The sequence below is a fragment of the Erpetoichthys calabaricus genome, chromosome 4, assembly GCF_900747795.2.
Source record: "Erpetoichthys calabaricus chromosome 4, fErpCal1.3, whole genome shotgun sequence".
Classification (NCBI taxonomy): Eukaryota; Metazoa; Chordata; class Cladistia; order Polypteriformes; family Polypteridae; genus Erpetoichthys; species Erpetoichthys calabaricus.
In genome coordinates this window covers 235,347,138-235,363,875 of record NC_041397.2, presented here as the reverse complement: position 1 = coordinate 235,363,875, position 16,738 = coordinate 235,347,138, and the positions used below count along the sequence as shown (strand labels likewise).

The 16,738-nt window shown below is 42.8% G+C and overlaps 1 protein-coding gene and 1 non-coding gene across 3 annotated transcripts in view; both read left to right on the top strand.

Annotated features, from left to right (window-relative positions):
• LOC114650660 (high-affinity choline transporter 1-like) overlaps nt 1–3,596 on the top strand; it is a 28,710-nt gene extending 25,114 nt beyond the window's left edge. For both annotated transcript variants that reach the window (XM_028800443.2, XM_028800444.2), the window contains 2 exons: nt 42–259; nt 3,019–3,596. In XM_028800443.2, coding sequence (XP_028656276.1) covers nt 42–259; nt 3,019–3,537 — 737 coding nt within the window. In that variant the 3' untranslated portion in view covers nt 3,538–3,596. The remainder of the gene's footprint in view (nt 1–41; nt 260–3,018) is intronic.
• LOC114651484 (U1 spliceosomal RNA) lies at nt 2,387–2,550 on the top strand. The gene has a single exon (XR_003716186.1). It is a non-coding gene; the product is annotated as a U1 spliceosomal RNA (small nuclear RNA).
• Nucleotides 3,597–16,738: the final 13,142 nt, after the last annotated feature.

The window sequence follows — 16,738 nt, the reverse complement described above, 5'->3', positions numbered from 1 at the left end:
AGCATCACAACAGCAAACACTTCATGTCATTTTATTTTCAGATTGGAACCAAACCAGTCATGGTCTACCCACTCCATTTCATAATGGGGACGGCAAAAACATATTGCCCTTGATGCTGGAACACCTCTGTCCTACTTATGTGTCCATAATTGGGATTGGAGCCGTGGCTGCTGCTGTGATGTCCTCAGTGGACTCTGCTCTTCTGTCTTCTAGTTCCATGTTTGCAAACAACATATACAAAAATATAATCAGAAAAAAGGTGAGAGATCTGCCCAGTTGTGGTACAGTTTTGGGAGAAGGTCAATACATGAATAAAAAAAAAATACTTACTTCCTTTTTTATGGTTAACAAATAACTAACATGTCCCAGTCAGGATTTAAAGACGTTTTTAAAATGACTTTGATACACAAAAAGAGCAATTCATTGTTTTATTTATTTCATTTGCATGTTGCAGTATTGTTGGGTAATAAATGGCTCTGTTGTCAACATATATACACAAATGTCCATAGCCAATTTTTACTTCATGTTTGTGTTCAGTGTTTAAAAAAATGAAACGGCATTGGAATTGTCAGGAAAATTACAAATTGGGACATATAATTGGAAGTATAAACTTATCTAATGTTTATTGGCTGGCTGCAGTGTTGGTCCAATTTGGACAGCATTTAGTTCCTGTGACATGAAATAAACCTGAAACTGATCAGCCAAACGAGTCAAGCACCAGCACATATGGAGAAGCGTAAGACATCAGCAATAGGCTGAATATCTGCTTCTGAAGAGGGGCAGTCCCTCGCAGGGCTTATGCACTATTGGGAGATAGGCATTTGCCTTATTTTAGATGTTTTTCCTGCCTCAGGAATCAATGAGATCATGTACGAATCAGGCCCTGAGCCACTTTCGTGTATTGCATTCCCACCACACAACTGGACCCTCTATTGCTAAATATGTGAAATACCAAGAAAAGTGATGCAGTGTGAAGTGAGGCCTGCTTGAGATCTGAGGCCCATTTGGAGATAATGGGGACCTGCTCCCACCATCCTACCCACAGACGTATTGCTTTAATGCAGTGTGTAGGGCTCAATTAACCAGACAGGCGGCTGTGAAGAGTAATGTGGTGCAAAGTTCAGTGCAATTGGGAGTTCGGGAGTTTACCGGGGTCTTCCCACCTTATTACTTCAAAGTCATCATGACTTACAAGGTAGATTGTTGCTTCAATGTGGTGTATTACCCAGCTCACCAGGGAATTGGCTATGAAGAGTGATGTAGTGCAAAGTGTGGGGCTCTGTCTTCATTGATTATTCTACAAAGTCCACTAACAGATTTGTTAGATGGTGCCAGTGCTTGCTGTTACCCACTCAGCACAATTCATTGTCCAGGCTCTACCCATGCATAGTTCCTGAGTTGAATGAAAAGTACATACCCTGGAGTAAGAGCTAAAAACATACAAGGAACTATCTATGAGGAACTACAAATGACCAGAGTTCTTGTATTAGGAATGCTACAAAAGTTCAATAGTTCTTTAAAAGTCCCTGGTTCCTGAAAATGATTCCTGCTGTGAGAGAGCACCTTTAACAGGTAATGTTGAAACTAGCGTTATCTAATTTGTGAATTAGTCTTTAACTATGTAGAAAAGCTATCTACTGATGAGAGGGTAAACCTTGCATATGGACTTTAACAATAGCTTAAGAGTTAAAATAAAACCATAGTCCATTTCTTTCTCTCCCATTCCCAGGCCCATACTCTTTCATGCAGCCACCTTATGTCAGCTGCACCCATATACACATTTTAATTTCACACCTGTCTTGCAATATGGATGAATAGATGAAGACTCTAGTTTTCTCCTGCACTCCATTACTTTGTAATGCAACGTTGTTTTTGGAACCATCCTAAAAAATATTGATTCAAGACAGATATTTCAGCCAGTCAAGTATAATTTTACAATTGCAGTTTTGATGTCAACCAAAATGAAACAGCATTTTTTTTAAAGAAGTGTACTTGGTAAGCTGAATGCAGTAAAGTATGAAGCTCTAAGCTCTAAAATGAAAGGATTTTGTTTGCTTCTATTCCATGCTTTGCCCTCTGAGTTCTTGAAATTTAAACCTTCCTAAAATTTAAAGTTCCTCAGTACAAGGGAACTAAAATAGTCTATGCATCATATTCATCACTTTTGAACTGTAATACATTTGCAAACTCAAAGCACATTATAATAAAAGCTTGATGATATGAATTATTATACATGTGAGTCATCATTTTGCTAGTTCAACTGCATTTCCCTACCTGATCAAGGCTGTAATCATACCAAGCACTGCGGTAGACAGTATGACTTTAGGGACTTTTAAAATTAGACTTAGATGTTTTTTATTAGATGGTTTTTTTTTTTTTTTTTTAGATGTTTACCTGGCAGGGGAGATACCATGATCACTAAGGTGGTTCTCCCAGGGCGAGGCTCATCCATTGCACTCCGGGTGTGCTAACCCCTGCGATTTCCCCAAATGCGGGAAACTCGACTGCATAATTTGTGGTAGTGGGGGACTGCGTTCGCGTTCTCCCCTGATTTTTTTTTTTTTTTTTTCGCTGCTCCTCCGCATCGAGAGGAGTCAGATGAGGTGGCTCGGGCATCTGATCAGGATGCCTCCTGGACGCCTCCCTGGTGAGGTGTTCCGGGCACGTCCAACCGGGAGGAGGACCCAGGGAAGACCCAGGACACGTTGGAGGGACTATGTCTCTCGACTGGCCTGGGAACACCTTGGGATTCTCCCGGAAGAGCTAGAAGAAGTGGCCGGGGAGAGGGAAGTCTGGGCATCTCTGCTCAAGCTGCTGCCCCCGCGACCCGACCTCGGATAAGCGGGAGACAATGGATGGATGGATGGATGGATGGATGGATGGATGGATGGATGTTTTTCTAAAAGAATTAAGTGGATAGGACTGGTGAGCTTTGTTGGGCTGAATGGCCTGTTCTCATCTGGATTGTTCTAATGTTCTAAAAAAAGTACTAATATCTACTATTTTTCTTTTCTCTAGGCATCAGATCAAGAGGTCCTGTGGGCCATTAGAGCTGCTATTCTTGTTTTCGGTATCATTGCCATGTCCCTGGCAATGGCATCCTCTTCAATATACGAGCTCTGGTTTCTAAGTCTGGATCTGTTGTTTTCACTAGTTTTTGCCCAATTGGTGTGTGTACTGTTTATTCCAGTATCAAATGGATATGGGGCCATAGCTGGACTCATCATGCAATTGACAATGAGATTAGGAGGGGGAGATTCTGCTCTGCACATCCCTCCTTTTATTTGCTATCCAGGATGTTTGATAAAGCATAACAGCTATGTCCAGTCCTTTCCATTCAAAACTTTGTCAGTTGCGGTTACCCTTTTGACCATTGTAATTGTGTCCTCACTCGCCTCACTCCTGTTCCGCCGAGGTCTGCTGCCAGTCAGATGGGATATCTATAATCTACAAATCAATAGCAGAAATAGAAACCAGGAGGAACCAGCAGAAGAGATATGTCTGGGAAATTCAGAAACAGAGGGGAAAGAGAATTAAGGTTATTACCAGCAAATGTTCTTTCAGTCAGGGATGTATAAATAAATGTTAAAGTAGAATTTGTCTTTTTTTTGTCATACTGTATACCTGCATCATTTTTTAACTGAATTCCACCTTCAAAAGTATTGCTCCTGAGTATACCCCTCTCACAAGCTCTACTCCATTTTCACTCAGACACACACCTGTGACTGGGCTGTTAGTTTGGAGGCAAATCTAGACTAGTGTGTGCGCATGTGGATGAGACACGAGTGTGCACTTTGATGGGCTATTGTCCTCTCCAGTTTTAATTCTTAATTTTATATCCAACTAGGGGGGCCAAGCACCCTGGCACCTTTGGTTCCCAACCCCCTGTTGCGGCCAGAATATTAGTAAAATCTGTAAATGTACAAAAGAAAAATTATTATTTATTGGAGTCAAAATCACGAAATTCTATAAATATGTAGAAGAAAAAGTAATTATTATTTAATGGAGTAAAAATCATAAAATGAGAATAAAATATTTACTCTCTTACTGATTGGAGTATTCCTGTTAAACTGAGGTCCACTATGCTCGATGAGTATTTATAAGAGACTAAATAAACGATCCATTCATTTTAACTGACATTCTTATAGATAAAAAAAAACATTTAAAAAAAAATTACTCATTTAAATAACAGAAAAAAATTAGACGTTATGAATAGATAATAGTTTGTTCCTGTGAAAGAAAGTTTACGCGATCAAAAATAAAAACCACGACTTTCTTGATATTAAAAACCACGACTTTCTTGGTATTTTAGTTTATAATTTAAAAACGGAATAAGAATCTGAAAATCTAACAACATCACAATAAAGTTCGATAAATTCTGAAAAAAAATGATACCAAACATACATATGTAGGTTTTAAAATAAGCCCGATTTAAAGCGTGACAAAAAACGTGACATAAAAACATCACATAAAACCATTGCACAAAATCGTTGCACTTTTAGGCTTAGGATTTTATATATATAGAGTAGATTTCACATAGCCCTTTGCTAAATAAGACCCATCCATCTACCCATGCTCCCCATTCTATACCCATTTCTCGATTGCAGGGACTTGAAAACATGGTGTAAAAAGTAAAAACCAAATCTAGACTGAATAAAAAAATTTCTGAAAATTAACACATGATGGATGCTCTTGCCATTTGATCCAAATGCTATCGAAGCTGATGTGTTTATAAGCTCCCAGTTAAGAGTCTGAATAAGTTCCAGGCCATATGGACATTGACAACAAGATGAACAAGCAATGTTATTTTTGTAGAACTTATTTAAAGAACTAGATGGTACAGAGCTGAGAGCTCATAGCCAGAACAAAAAAAAATTCTACTGTGCTAGTCCCATTAAGGTTATAGATCATAAGGTTAAACATGTGGCTTGTATCTGTGTGTATGATACTGATGTACAGATTTATGGGGCATTGAGAAGTTTTTTGAGATGGATGTTTCTATTTTTAAACCAGGTGGCATTTGAAGTGAAGTGACTGCAATGTGTTAGAAAGGAGAATGTACAGACTGGCTGAGGTCCTGTTTAAGCTAGGGAATGGGGAAGTGGGAGAAGCGAGAAGTTTAAGACTCATATATTTTTTTAATTGAAATATTGAATATTAGGCAGTAACATTGAAGGAAGTGAAGAAAAATGACTGCAATATGACAATTATGAAATTATTCACTGGCAGGAAAAAAGTATAAACTGCTTATTTTATTCTCAGTAATATTTAGAAACAAAACTGTTCAGTCAGAGCTTTATATAACCACACATAATAACATGGCAGCAAAAGACAGTTGAAGGATTCCCTCAACAAAAAAATAGTTATGACTGAAATAATTTGAGCAAACGTGAACTCCCAAGTCAAGTCAAGTCAAGTCAAGGTGCTTTATTGTCATACAATCCATGCACCGTATTGCAGCATACAGTGGCACAAAATTCACACAGGACAAGTGCAAGACTGGTAAAGAACTAGACTACACTATATTTATCCATCCATTATCTAACCCGCTATATCCTAACTACAGGGTCACGGGGGTCTGCTGGAGCCAATCCCAGCCAACACAGGGCACAAGGCAGGAAAACAAACCCTGGGCAGGGTGACAGCCCACCGCAGGGCACACACAGGGACAATTTAGAATCACCAATGCACCTAACCTGCATGTCTTTGGACCGTGGGAGGAAACCAGAGTACCCGGAGGAAACCTATGCAGATATGGGGAGAACATGCAAACTCCATGCAGGGAGGACCCGGGAAGCAAACCCGCTACCCACTGCGCCACTGTGCCACCCAGACTATACTCTAATAGATAAATTAATAATTAAAAATAAATAATAGGCAGGTAAATAGATAGTAATAATTTGAAATAGATAGTAATACACAAATAATTAATAAATAATAACAGCAAAACTAACAATAAAAAATAACAGCAGTGACAAGCGTAACAATAGTACTGAATATAAATTTGCTACTAGGGGCAGATCTGACATCAGAGGGCAGCACAGAATTCAGAGTCTGGACAACCAAGGAGTGGAAGCTGTTGTAGTACCTTCGCAGAATTGGTTTGGATGCTTTAAAGTATTTTCTGCCAGGTGGGAGAGGTACAAAGAAACCATGGGAATGGTGGGAGTGGACCTTCACAATGCTGTATAATCTCTGTGGATGCAACGCTTTACAAAGCAGAGAGGAACTAATAACCTTTTCTGCAGTGTTAAATATCTGTTGTAGGATCTTATGGTCAGAGACACTGCAGTTCCCAAACCAGACCATGATGCAGCTGGTTAGAACACTCTCAGTGGTGCTCCTGTACAATGTGGTGAGAATGGGGGGACGTGAGTTTGCCATCTTCAACCGCTGAAGGAAGTGGAGACACAGCTGTGTCTTTTTGGCTATAGAGGTGGTGTTTATTGACCAAGTAATGTCAGCTGCCTGGTGCACACCAAGGGGTTTTGGTGCTCTTTATCATTTCCACTACAGAGGCCTTCCTGAAGTCAACAGTCATCTCTTTTGTCTTATCCACATTAAGAGACAGATTGCTGCACTTGCAACTGTTGTCAATCTTAGTAAAACTCAGTGTTTTGCTCCTCGAAAAAATTTGTGAAACAAATGTCATTTTGCTTCCAGTGAAATCTGTGCCATTGACACAAAAGAAAGATGTTTAGTCATGTCTGGAAGCACTTTCATGCTTAAAGAGCATGGATCTGTCTGTGATTTAGTATTTAAATAAAGATGTGTAGTGAAAAAAAAAACTCACCAGCACATAAAGTATGCATATCCTCAACCAGAAAAAGGCAGTTGACAGGTGATGTGTACTGCGATGCGCTACTGCACTCCGCTATGTGAATGAGAGGCTTAAACAGAATTAATTTTTCCTGTGTGTAGAGGTGAACCTGCATTATACAGCTCCAGAAAGACCACAGGTAAACACAGAACTATAAACAAGGCTTTAAGAACCCTTGTTTTCCAAAACAAACCTTTAAACCCCTCCAAAAACTTTTTTAGTTAATTTTGAGTTTCTCACTTCTTGAATTGTCTGCAGTTTGCATCATCCTTGCCATTTTGGATTTTTGTTATTCCCTCCTCTCCATTGCTCTTCATCTGATGATAGCATACTGCATGTTATCACAGTGGAAACTTTTACAATTTTACAGAGGAAACTTTGAATTGTTCCATTTGACCTGTTTGGTAACTTTAATATGTAAATTACTTTGAAGTACATTTATGTATCAACTATTTGTGCTACCCATCTAAGACGAGTTAAAATCTAATTAATCAACGTAGATCTCAGCATTAGTGTTTGCCGTGCACCTTCTATTGGAATGTATTTAGTATTTCATGCAGCAATGAAATGCATTACATTTGTCATTTCAACTGATAGCACAAACATCACAAACATTGGTAGTAATAACCTGATTTTGCTACAAATGTTTGTGATGCACCATTTGTTGGAATGACAAAGGCAATGCATTTGACTCTGGTATATGCAATTTGGTATGGAATTTGTAAAAGCAGTGTTAATGTTTGTGATACACCATTTGTTGGAATAATAAAGACATAGCAATGGGACAAGCACACAGACAGACACATGGCCACTTATTCTTTTATTAAGGTGGAAATGAACCAATTTAAATAATTTTGTTCTTGCTGTATAAAATAAATGAAAAACAGAGGGAAAATTCCAAAGTGGGTCTTACAGCAAGTTTAAATAATCAATAGATAGTGTCAGACACGTGTGCATGGGAGGCAGCTAAAGGGCTCAAATGAAGGTTATTATACACCAGAACAGGGGATGGCAGAGTGCAGTGATCCTTTCTCTTTTTCATCGGCAGATGGACCATGGGAAATTTTGCCTGGATTCAATGACGCCACTTCTGGTCCCGATCCAGAAGACATCACTTCCGGTTCCAGTCCTGAGGATGTCACTTCCAGTTCCTGCCCTGATGACATCACTTCCCCTTCCTGACTTTAAAACCTCAATGTTTGCCTGGTTGTTTGTTCATTTTTTGGTCTGAGATCTGTTAAGACCAGTTTAATATGAACTAAACCTTCATCTTTGACAGCCATACTTCAAGTATAAGGGCAGCTGTCCCCAAATCTTTTCCTGTGTTGTCTAAATCCTTTCACAATAGATAGATAGATAGATAGATAGATAGATAGATAGATAGATAGATAGATAGATAGATAGATAGATAGAGTGGTGTGAAAAACTATTTGCCCCCTTCCTGATTTCTTATTCTTTTGCATGTTTGTCACACAAAATGTTTCTGATCATCAAACACATTTAACCATTAGTCAAATATAACACAAGTAAACACAAAAAGTTTGTAAATGGTGGTTTTATTATTTAGGGAGAAAAAAAAATCCAAACCTACATGCCCTGTGTGAAAAAGTAATTGCCCCCTGAACCTAATAACTGGTTGGGCCACCCTTAGCAGCAATAACTGCAATCAAGCGTTTGCGATAACTTGCAATGAGTCTTTTACAGCGCTCTGGAGGAATTTTGGCCCACTCATCTTTGCAAAATTGTTGTAATTCAGCTTTATTTGAGGGCTTTCTAGCATGAACCGCATTTTTAAGGTCATGCCATAGCATCTCAATTGGATTCAGGTCAGGACTTTGACTAGGCCACTCCAAAGTCTTCATTTTGTTTTTCTTCAGCCATTCAGAGGTGGATTTGCTGGTGTGTTTTGGGTCATTGTCCTGTTGCAGCACCCAAGATCGCTTCAGCTTGAGTTGACGAACAGATGGCCGGACATTCTCCTTCAGGATTTTTTGGTAGACAGTAGAATTCATGGTTCCATCTATCACAGCAAGCCTTCCAGGTCCTGAAGCAGCAAAACAACCCCAGACCATCACACTACCACCACCATATTTTACTGTTGGTATGATGTTCTTTTTCTGAAATGCTGTGTTCCTTTTACGCCAGATGTAACGGGACATTTGCCTTCCAAAAAGTTCAACTTTTGTCTCATCAGTCCACAAGGTATTTTCCCAAAAGTCTTGGCAATCATTGAGATGTTTCTTAGCAAAATTGAGACGAGCCCTAATGTTCTTTTTGCTTAACAGTGGTTTGCGTCTTGGACATCTGCCATGCAGGCCATTTTTGCCCAGTCTCTTTCTTATGGTGGAGTCGTGAACACTGACCTTAATTGAGGCAAGTGAGGCCTGCAGTTCTTTAGCCGTTGTCCTGGGGTCTTTTGTGACCTCTCGGATGAGTCGTCTCTGCGCTCTTGGGGTAATTTTGGTCGGCCGGCCACTCCTGGGAAGGTTCACCACTGTTCCATGTTTTTGCCATTTGTGGATAATGGCTCTCACTGTGGTTCACTGGAGTCCCAAAGCTTTAGAAATGGCTTTATAACCTTTACCAGACTGATAGATCTCAATTACTTCTGTTCTCATTTGTTCCTGAATTTCTTTGGATCTTGGCATGATGTCTAGCTTTTGAGGTGCTTTTGGTCTACTTCTCTGTGTCAGGCAGCTCCTATTTAAGTGATTTCTTGATTGAAACAGGTGTGGCAGTAATCCGGCCTGGGGGTGGCTACGGAAATTGAACTCAGGTGTGATACACCACAGTTAGGTTATTTTTTAACAAGGGGGCAATTACTTTTTCACACAGGGCCATGTAGGTTTGGATTTTTTTTCTCCCTAAATAATAAACACCATCATTTAAAAACTGCATTTTGTGTTTACTTGTGTTATATTTGACTAATGGTTAAATGTGTTTGATGATCAGAAACATTTTGTGTGACAAACATGCAAAAGAATAAGAAATCAGGAAGGGGGCAAATAGTTTTTCACACCACTGTAGATAGATAGACTAAACTTTTCTCTCATGTCTCAAAGACATTTTCAAAATGTCGAGACCTGCTGAGTATACCGTAAGTAGGATAGTGTGAATGAACTAACCCTGTGAAAAGCTGCCACTCCATTCAGAGTTTGCTCCTGCCTGACGCTTTATGGTACAGGGATAGGTTCTTGCTTCTCACAACCTCACACTCAATTAATCAGGCATGAAAATGGATGAATGCATACTAATAATAAAATAGAAAATGTAGACAGTCCAGGGTTCAGATTGTTATGAATAATATAACTGGGAAAACCCAATAAATTGTGGAACACAGGGGCAGGAATTCCCAGAATGAATACATTATTGATTTTACTCAAACTTATTAATGAAAAGTGAACATTGCCTTGGCTTAACATTCAGTAAAAAGACAGAAATCATCTCAAATATTATGAAAAAGTGTTCATAATATATGATGTGTCACAGTCTTTAGGCAGTGAAAATTGGAAGAAATACCTTAAATAAAGAGAAAAACGTCAAGCAGTTGTTTTAAATTTACACATCAGCTGTTCTGCATTATTCTTCAAGAATATACCATCCCTTTAGCCAGCAAGTAAAGAGTGAGACATAACATAACATAACATAATATTCTAAAACCTACTTAATCCAATTCTGGATGGCTGGATGGGACTGGAGCTTGTTCCTGGAGCACTGGGTAATGAGCAGATAACAGCCCTGGATGGGACGTCACTTGAGAATGTCAAATTATACAACTAGAAGTTGCAGGATCTGGCAATCTACACAACTCCATACCTACTTTCTAGCACAAGTTCACACTTCCAAAGTATTGCGAGCGCGCCAGTTTATCTGGCAGCCGGTAACATGCTGCCTGACCACATCAGTGCTGCACAAATGCTTTCCAGGTATGGCAAGCTCAACCACAATCTCTGCCCTTTTGTTTTTCATGTATTATTTTCTATACTGTTGTGGTAGGGAAAATTTGAAACATCAGACAGATGAGCCACTTCTGTTTGCGAGGTTCAAAACAAGAGCTTCCCCTGTTTTCTCGTGGCTACATTGCACACATTGTACTTTCAGGTGAGTTCTCAGTAGTTGTCAGCTCTCACATACGCAGAGCCAATCCCATTGACTTAAAAGAAAATCAAACCAGTAAATGTTAATGATTTTTCCAGGGCAAGCTGCAGACAGGTCAGACTGTGTTGGATCCAGTCTCGGCAGCCATGGCCACTAGGCAGAAGGAAACACAAAGCACAGCCACACTTTGTGTTCACAATTTACAGTGCCCAGTTAACCTTGCTGGGGGTCAGCTAAAGGATCTGGCACAGTACACAATTTTTCTAGCAATTTTCATTTGAAGACTTCATTAATATTATCTTAGTGAGTTGAGGGCTGTTTGCTGTGTGCTCCTGTAACCTTCATTTGTGTAGTGTGAGAGAGCCTTTAGCTGACTGGTGAGCTTTATGGTGCAATTATCTAATGACATCCTGAACTGTCAGGGAAAAAAGGAAAGTTATTGATATCTGGCCTGGACTATGAAGCTTCTGCTGTCTGCATTTTGTCACCAGAACAAAACCCTGATCTGAAAACAACAACAAAAATAACAAGGACAATAAAACTTCTCAACTCTGGCCCTACACATCAAAGGAAAACAGTATAGATAAACAGTCTCTTTTATTTATGGCTCTTAAAAATTCAGATTTTATTTGTAGCCTTTGCTTATTCTAACATGTAGCTCTTCTATTTTGTGGGTAATCATTTAAGACTAGTGGCTTTGAAGATGTCTGGGATACCACTATAAGTACATTATCGTTGAATTGTTAAATGATATTCTTTCTGTAGACTATGTCACTTGTCACACATGTGTGTTTAGGAGACAGCTAAAGGGCTTAAATACAGGTAGTTCCATGCCAGACCAGGGGGGGGGGGGGGGGGGGGGGGGGCAGAATGCACTAATTTTCCCTCTCGATCTTTTGCAGACCATTCTAGGGAAATCCCACCCGGCTCTGGGGCAGCCACTGACGTCACTTCTGGTTCCGGTCGGGATGACATCACTTCCGCTATTGGCCTTTAAAGCTGCCATCTTGCTACCTGGAAGTCAGTTCTGTTTTGGACTCGGTTGAATGAACATGTCTCTGTTTTTTGATAGCTTTTGCAGCCGTAATCGATTAAATGGGTGGCTGCCCCAAACCTTCTCGATGTCTTTTGGTCATTTTTCTGACAGTGGCGTAGTCGGCAGGATGGAGGAATCCCTGAAGAGAACGGGACCGGACCTGAATCATGTCCAGGTGGGAGAGTACCTAGGCCGAGCTTTCGGGTGGGGAGTGCGTCTCGGGTTTCGGAAAGAACCGGTGCAGACTCCGCTCCCTTTGTCTATCTCTGGGTCACCTCAATTGAATAGGGAGAGTGTCATTGGGACACACAGACGTGGGCTGGTCTCTATGGGGGATACGATGGGGACTTATTATGCTCTCTCGGAGGAGAGAGCTGTCCGTCCCACCGGGGCTAAGGTCCCAGAGGAAGGTGGACATTCCCCAGACCAGCAGGTGAAGAAAATTAAAAACTGGAGGTTTAACCCTGAACGGTCTACCCAAGAACAGCTAGACGTTCTATGGGAAGAGGTGGCAGGCTGGTTAAGGCCCGCTGAATGTACCACCTTTCAGTTAGTGAAAAAAGTGGCTTGTTTTTTATTCATAAATAGCCTGCCAGAGCATTTCACCCAGCCGGTCTGGGGAGAATTTGCAAACATAAACGAGCTCACTGAGCTCATAAAAACATCTAGGGCAGCCTCGCAATTTGAGAGGGCTGAACGATCCTTAAGTAGAAGCCGTAGAGATTACATCCCTCTTACACTGCCCTCTCGACATAAACCGGAGTTTGCATCGGAGTCCCCGATCCTGCGGGCGTGGTCCTCGCTCGGAGGCGAGGCGGAATGTAAGTGGAGAGAGAGGGATGGGTTGTGTGCGCTTTCAAACCCCCTGGCTTTAGCTCATAAAGGTGAGGTCATAGTAAATGGCTACAAGGTAGAAGCCTTATTTGATTCCGGCAGCAACATTTCTATTGTTGATTGCCGATATGTACTACCGCGACAGTGGTTAAAAACAAAGACCAGAATTACCTGTGTACACGGAGATGTCCGTGCCTATGACTCCGCCCGGTGTTTCATCTGCCACGGAGGAATACTACGAAAACTCGTTGTGGCTGTACATCCAAATCCACCATGTGTGGTGATTCTCGGGCGGGACTGGTCTGACATTAAAAGCGGTGCAGTACTGATCTTGCCTTATTCAAAATTAGGCCTAGTAACCGATGGGAATACACCGTCTCAGGTTGTCTCCACACTGTGTACACAGCCGGTGGAGAGAGATATGGGAAACCCCGAGGAGGACGGAGAGCTTCCTGGCCCGTCGCAGACTAATATGTCATCAGTCCGCACCTCACCAGAGCGGGACGACTCTCCGCCCCTTGAGGTCAGCCCGGACCCTCTCTCAGATCTGAGCTTTCAATTCAGACAAACACCGGCATCATTTAGAAGGGAGCAGTGGAATGATGATTCCCTTAAGTTTGCGAAGAATGTAGTAGTCCTCGCCAACGGCCAACGCACCAATCAGCCCATGCCACAAGGACCCCACTTTGTGTTAGAAAATAACTTACTATATCGGGTCCGTGAACACGAGGGGGGAGTGCGGAAGTTGCTGCTAATTCCACGAACTTTCCGGCGGCAAGTTTGTGAGTTAGCGCACGCCCATCTCCTAGGAGGCCACTTGGGCACCGAAAAAACTTTAGAGCGTATTAAGCTCCGCTTTTATTGGCCGGGAATTAATGAGGAGGTTCGCCGCTTCTGTGTTTCGTGCCCGGAATGTCAGCTGCGGCAAATTCCTAGGAGGGACCGTGCTCCTCTCGTTCCCCTCCCCTTAATTGATGTTCCCTTTGAAAGGATAGGGGTCGACATAGTGGGACCCCTGGAACCCTCGGCCCGAGGACATAAATATATATTAGTCCTCGTGGATTATGCGACCCGATATCCAGAAGCTGTCCCATTGTGCTCAGCTAATTCTAAAGCAATCGCACGGGCACTAATGGAGGTCTTTGCGCGAGTTGGAATCCCTAAAGAAGTCCTTACGGACCAAGGGACGCCGTTTACCTCGGAGACGTTCAAGGAAACGGCCAAGTTACTCAAAATAAAGCACTTGAGGACCGCGGTATATCATCCTCAAACCGATGGTTTAGTAGAGAGATTTAATCAGACTCTCAAACAGATGCTTCGCAAGGTGGTCAGCGGGGATGGGAGGAATTGGGATCAACTCCTCCCCCTCGTACTCTTTGCCTACCGGGAAGTTCCGCAAGCCTCAACGGGGTTCTCACCCTTTGAATTATTATATGGGCGACAACCCCGGGGCATATTGGACGTTCTAAAGGAAGGTTAGGAAGGAGAGGCCCTTCCCACAACTAATATTTTGGAATATATCGCGCAGTTACGCGATAGATTTGCGAAGATTCGACCCATATTAAAAAGTCACATGCAAGAGGCGCAATCAGCACAGGCCCACTATTACGACCATGGCACGATGCTCCGGGAGTTCCAGCCGGGGGATCGAGTCATGGTATTGGTTCCCACCTCCCACTCTAAGCTACTTGCCCACTGGCAAGGGCCATACGAAGTTAAAGAGCGAAAGGGGCTCGTCGACTATTTGGTGAAACAACCCAATCGTCGACCAAGAGAGCGGATATATCACGTGAACCTGCTGAAACCGCGGAAGGAAAGGTACCCTGATCCCACCTCCGGCCAGCCCCGCTCCCTTTTTGCTCAAAGTAATACCCTTAACTTCGGGTCTAATTTAAATAACCGACAGAGGCGGGAGCTAGAGACAGTTATCTCGTCCGTCCCGGAGGTGGTTGACGAAATCCCTGGAAGGGCTTCTCTGGTTGCCCATGACATTGTGACTGAACCCGGGGTCATAGTCCAAGAACGCCCGTACCGCCTTCCCGAGGCAAAGAAAGCAGAAGTGGAACTGGAAATCAAGCGCATGCTGGATCTAGGAGTCATAGAGGAGAGTCATAGTCCATGGTCCAGCCCAATTGTCTTGGTTCCTAAGCCCGATGGAAGTTGGAGGTTTTGCAATGACTTCCATCGACTTAATCAGGTCTCACTATTTGATGCTTATCCCATGCCTCGAGTGGACGACCTCCTTGAGAGGCTTGGACAGGCGAAATACTTGACCACACTTGACATGACCAAAGGGTACTGGCAGGTTCCTTTAACGGACTCCACAAAGGGTAAAACCGCGTTTAGCACCCCTAGTGGGCACTGGCAGTATCGTGTCCTTCCATTCGGGTTACATGGGGCTCCTGCAACTTTCCAGCGTCTGGTGGACAAAGTGCTCCGCCCCCATAACACGTATAGTGCTGCCTACCTGGATGACATCGTCATCTATTCCAGCACCTGGAAGGAACACCTGCAGCACGTTGGAGCCGTGTTACGGGCACTGGGAGAAGACGGTCTTCGCATCAACCCAAAGAAATATTTCTTTGGATTGGAGGAAGCCAAGTATTTGGGCTACCTGGTGGGTCGTGGTACGGTGAAGCCGCAGTGCTCTAAAATACAAGCCATTTTGACATGGCCCCGTCTGCGATCCAAGCGGCAAGTCCAGGCATTTCTCAGATTAGCTGGGTATTACCGCCGGTTTGTACCACGTTTTTCGGAGAGAGCCGTGCCTTTGACTAATTTGACAATGAAGAGGGCTCCTAACACTGTGGTATGGACTGATATGACTGAGGCAGCCTTCAGTGACTTAAAAAGGGCCCTGACGTCGGCACCCATTTTAAAGGCGCCTGATTTTTCACGGCCTTTTATCCTCCAGACAGACGCTTCGGACACAGGCCTAGGGGCAGTGCTGAGCCAAAGTGTCGATGGTGCTGAACACCGCATCATGTTTCTGAGCCGGAAACTGTTGGATCGGGAGACCAGATACGCGGCAGTGGAGAGGGAGGCTCTTGCGATTAAGTGGGCGATCACACAGTTGAGATACTACCTCTTGGGTCGGGAGTTTACTCTAGTCACGGACCATGTCCCTTTACAGTGGATGGCCCTACACAAGGAGTCTAACCCGCGAGTCACGAGGTGGTTCCTCGATCTGCAACATCACAAGTTTTCACTCATTCATCGGAAGGGTTCTCTACATGCCAATGCCGATGCTCTCTCCCGCGTTCACGACCTCTCGGTGCAAGACGCCCGACCCGACGGGTCTGGGCTAAGGGGGGGGCCTTGTCACACACGTGTGTTTAGGAGACAGCTAAAGGGCTTAAATACAGGTAGGGGAGGCGGAGTGCACTAATTTTCCCTCTCGATCTTTTGCAGACCATTCTAGGGAAATCCCACCCGGCTCTGGGGCAGCCACTGACGTCACTTCTGGTTCTGGTCGGGATGACATCACTTCCGCTACTGGCCTTTAAAGTTGCCATCTTGCTACCTGGAAGTCAGTTCTGTTTTGGACTCGGTTGAATGAACATGTCTCTGTTTTTTGATAGCTTTTGCAGCCGTAATCGATTAAATGGGTGGCTGCCCCAAACCTTCTCGATGTCTTTTGGTTGTTTTTCTGACACACTCCATAGACTTGGGTTTTAGTGCCTGCTCATTCAAATTGTGCTTTTACTTGTGTTTTACACCCACACCCATAAATGCACTTGCTAGACTCTTTGGTGACTCTAATTTTCTTCACTATGAGCTCCTCTGTGCCCTATGACAGACTGACATCCCATCAGGCTTTGGTCTCATTATTGCTGCTCCTCATGATGTCTGAGAGAAAAAACAATGAAATGCTGATGGATACATACTAAAGTGTAGTTAAAGTTTTACTATTAATAAAAGAATAAATTATAAACAGTTCATGTAAGTTG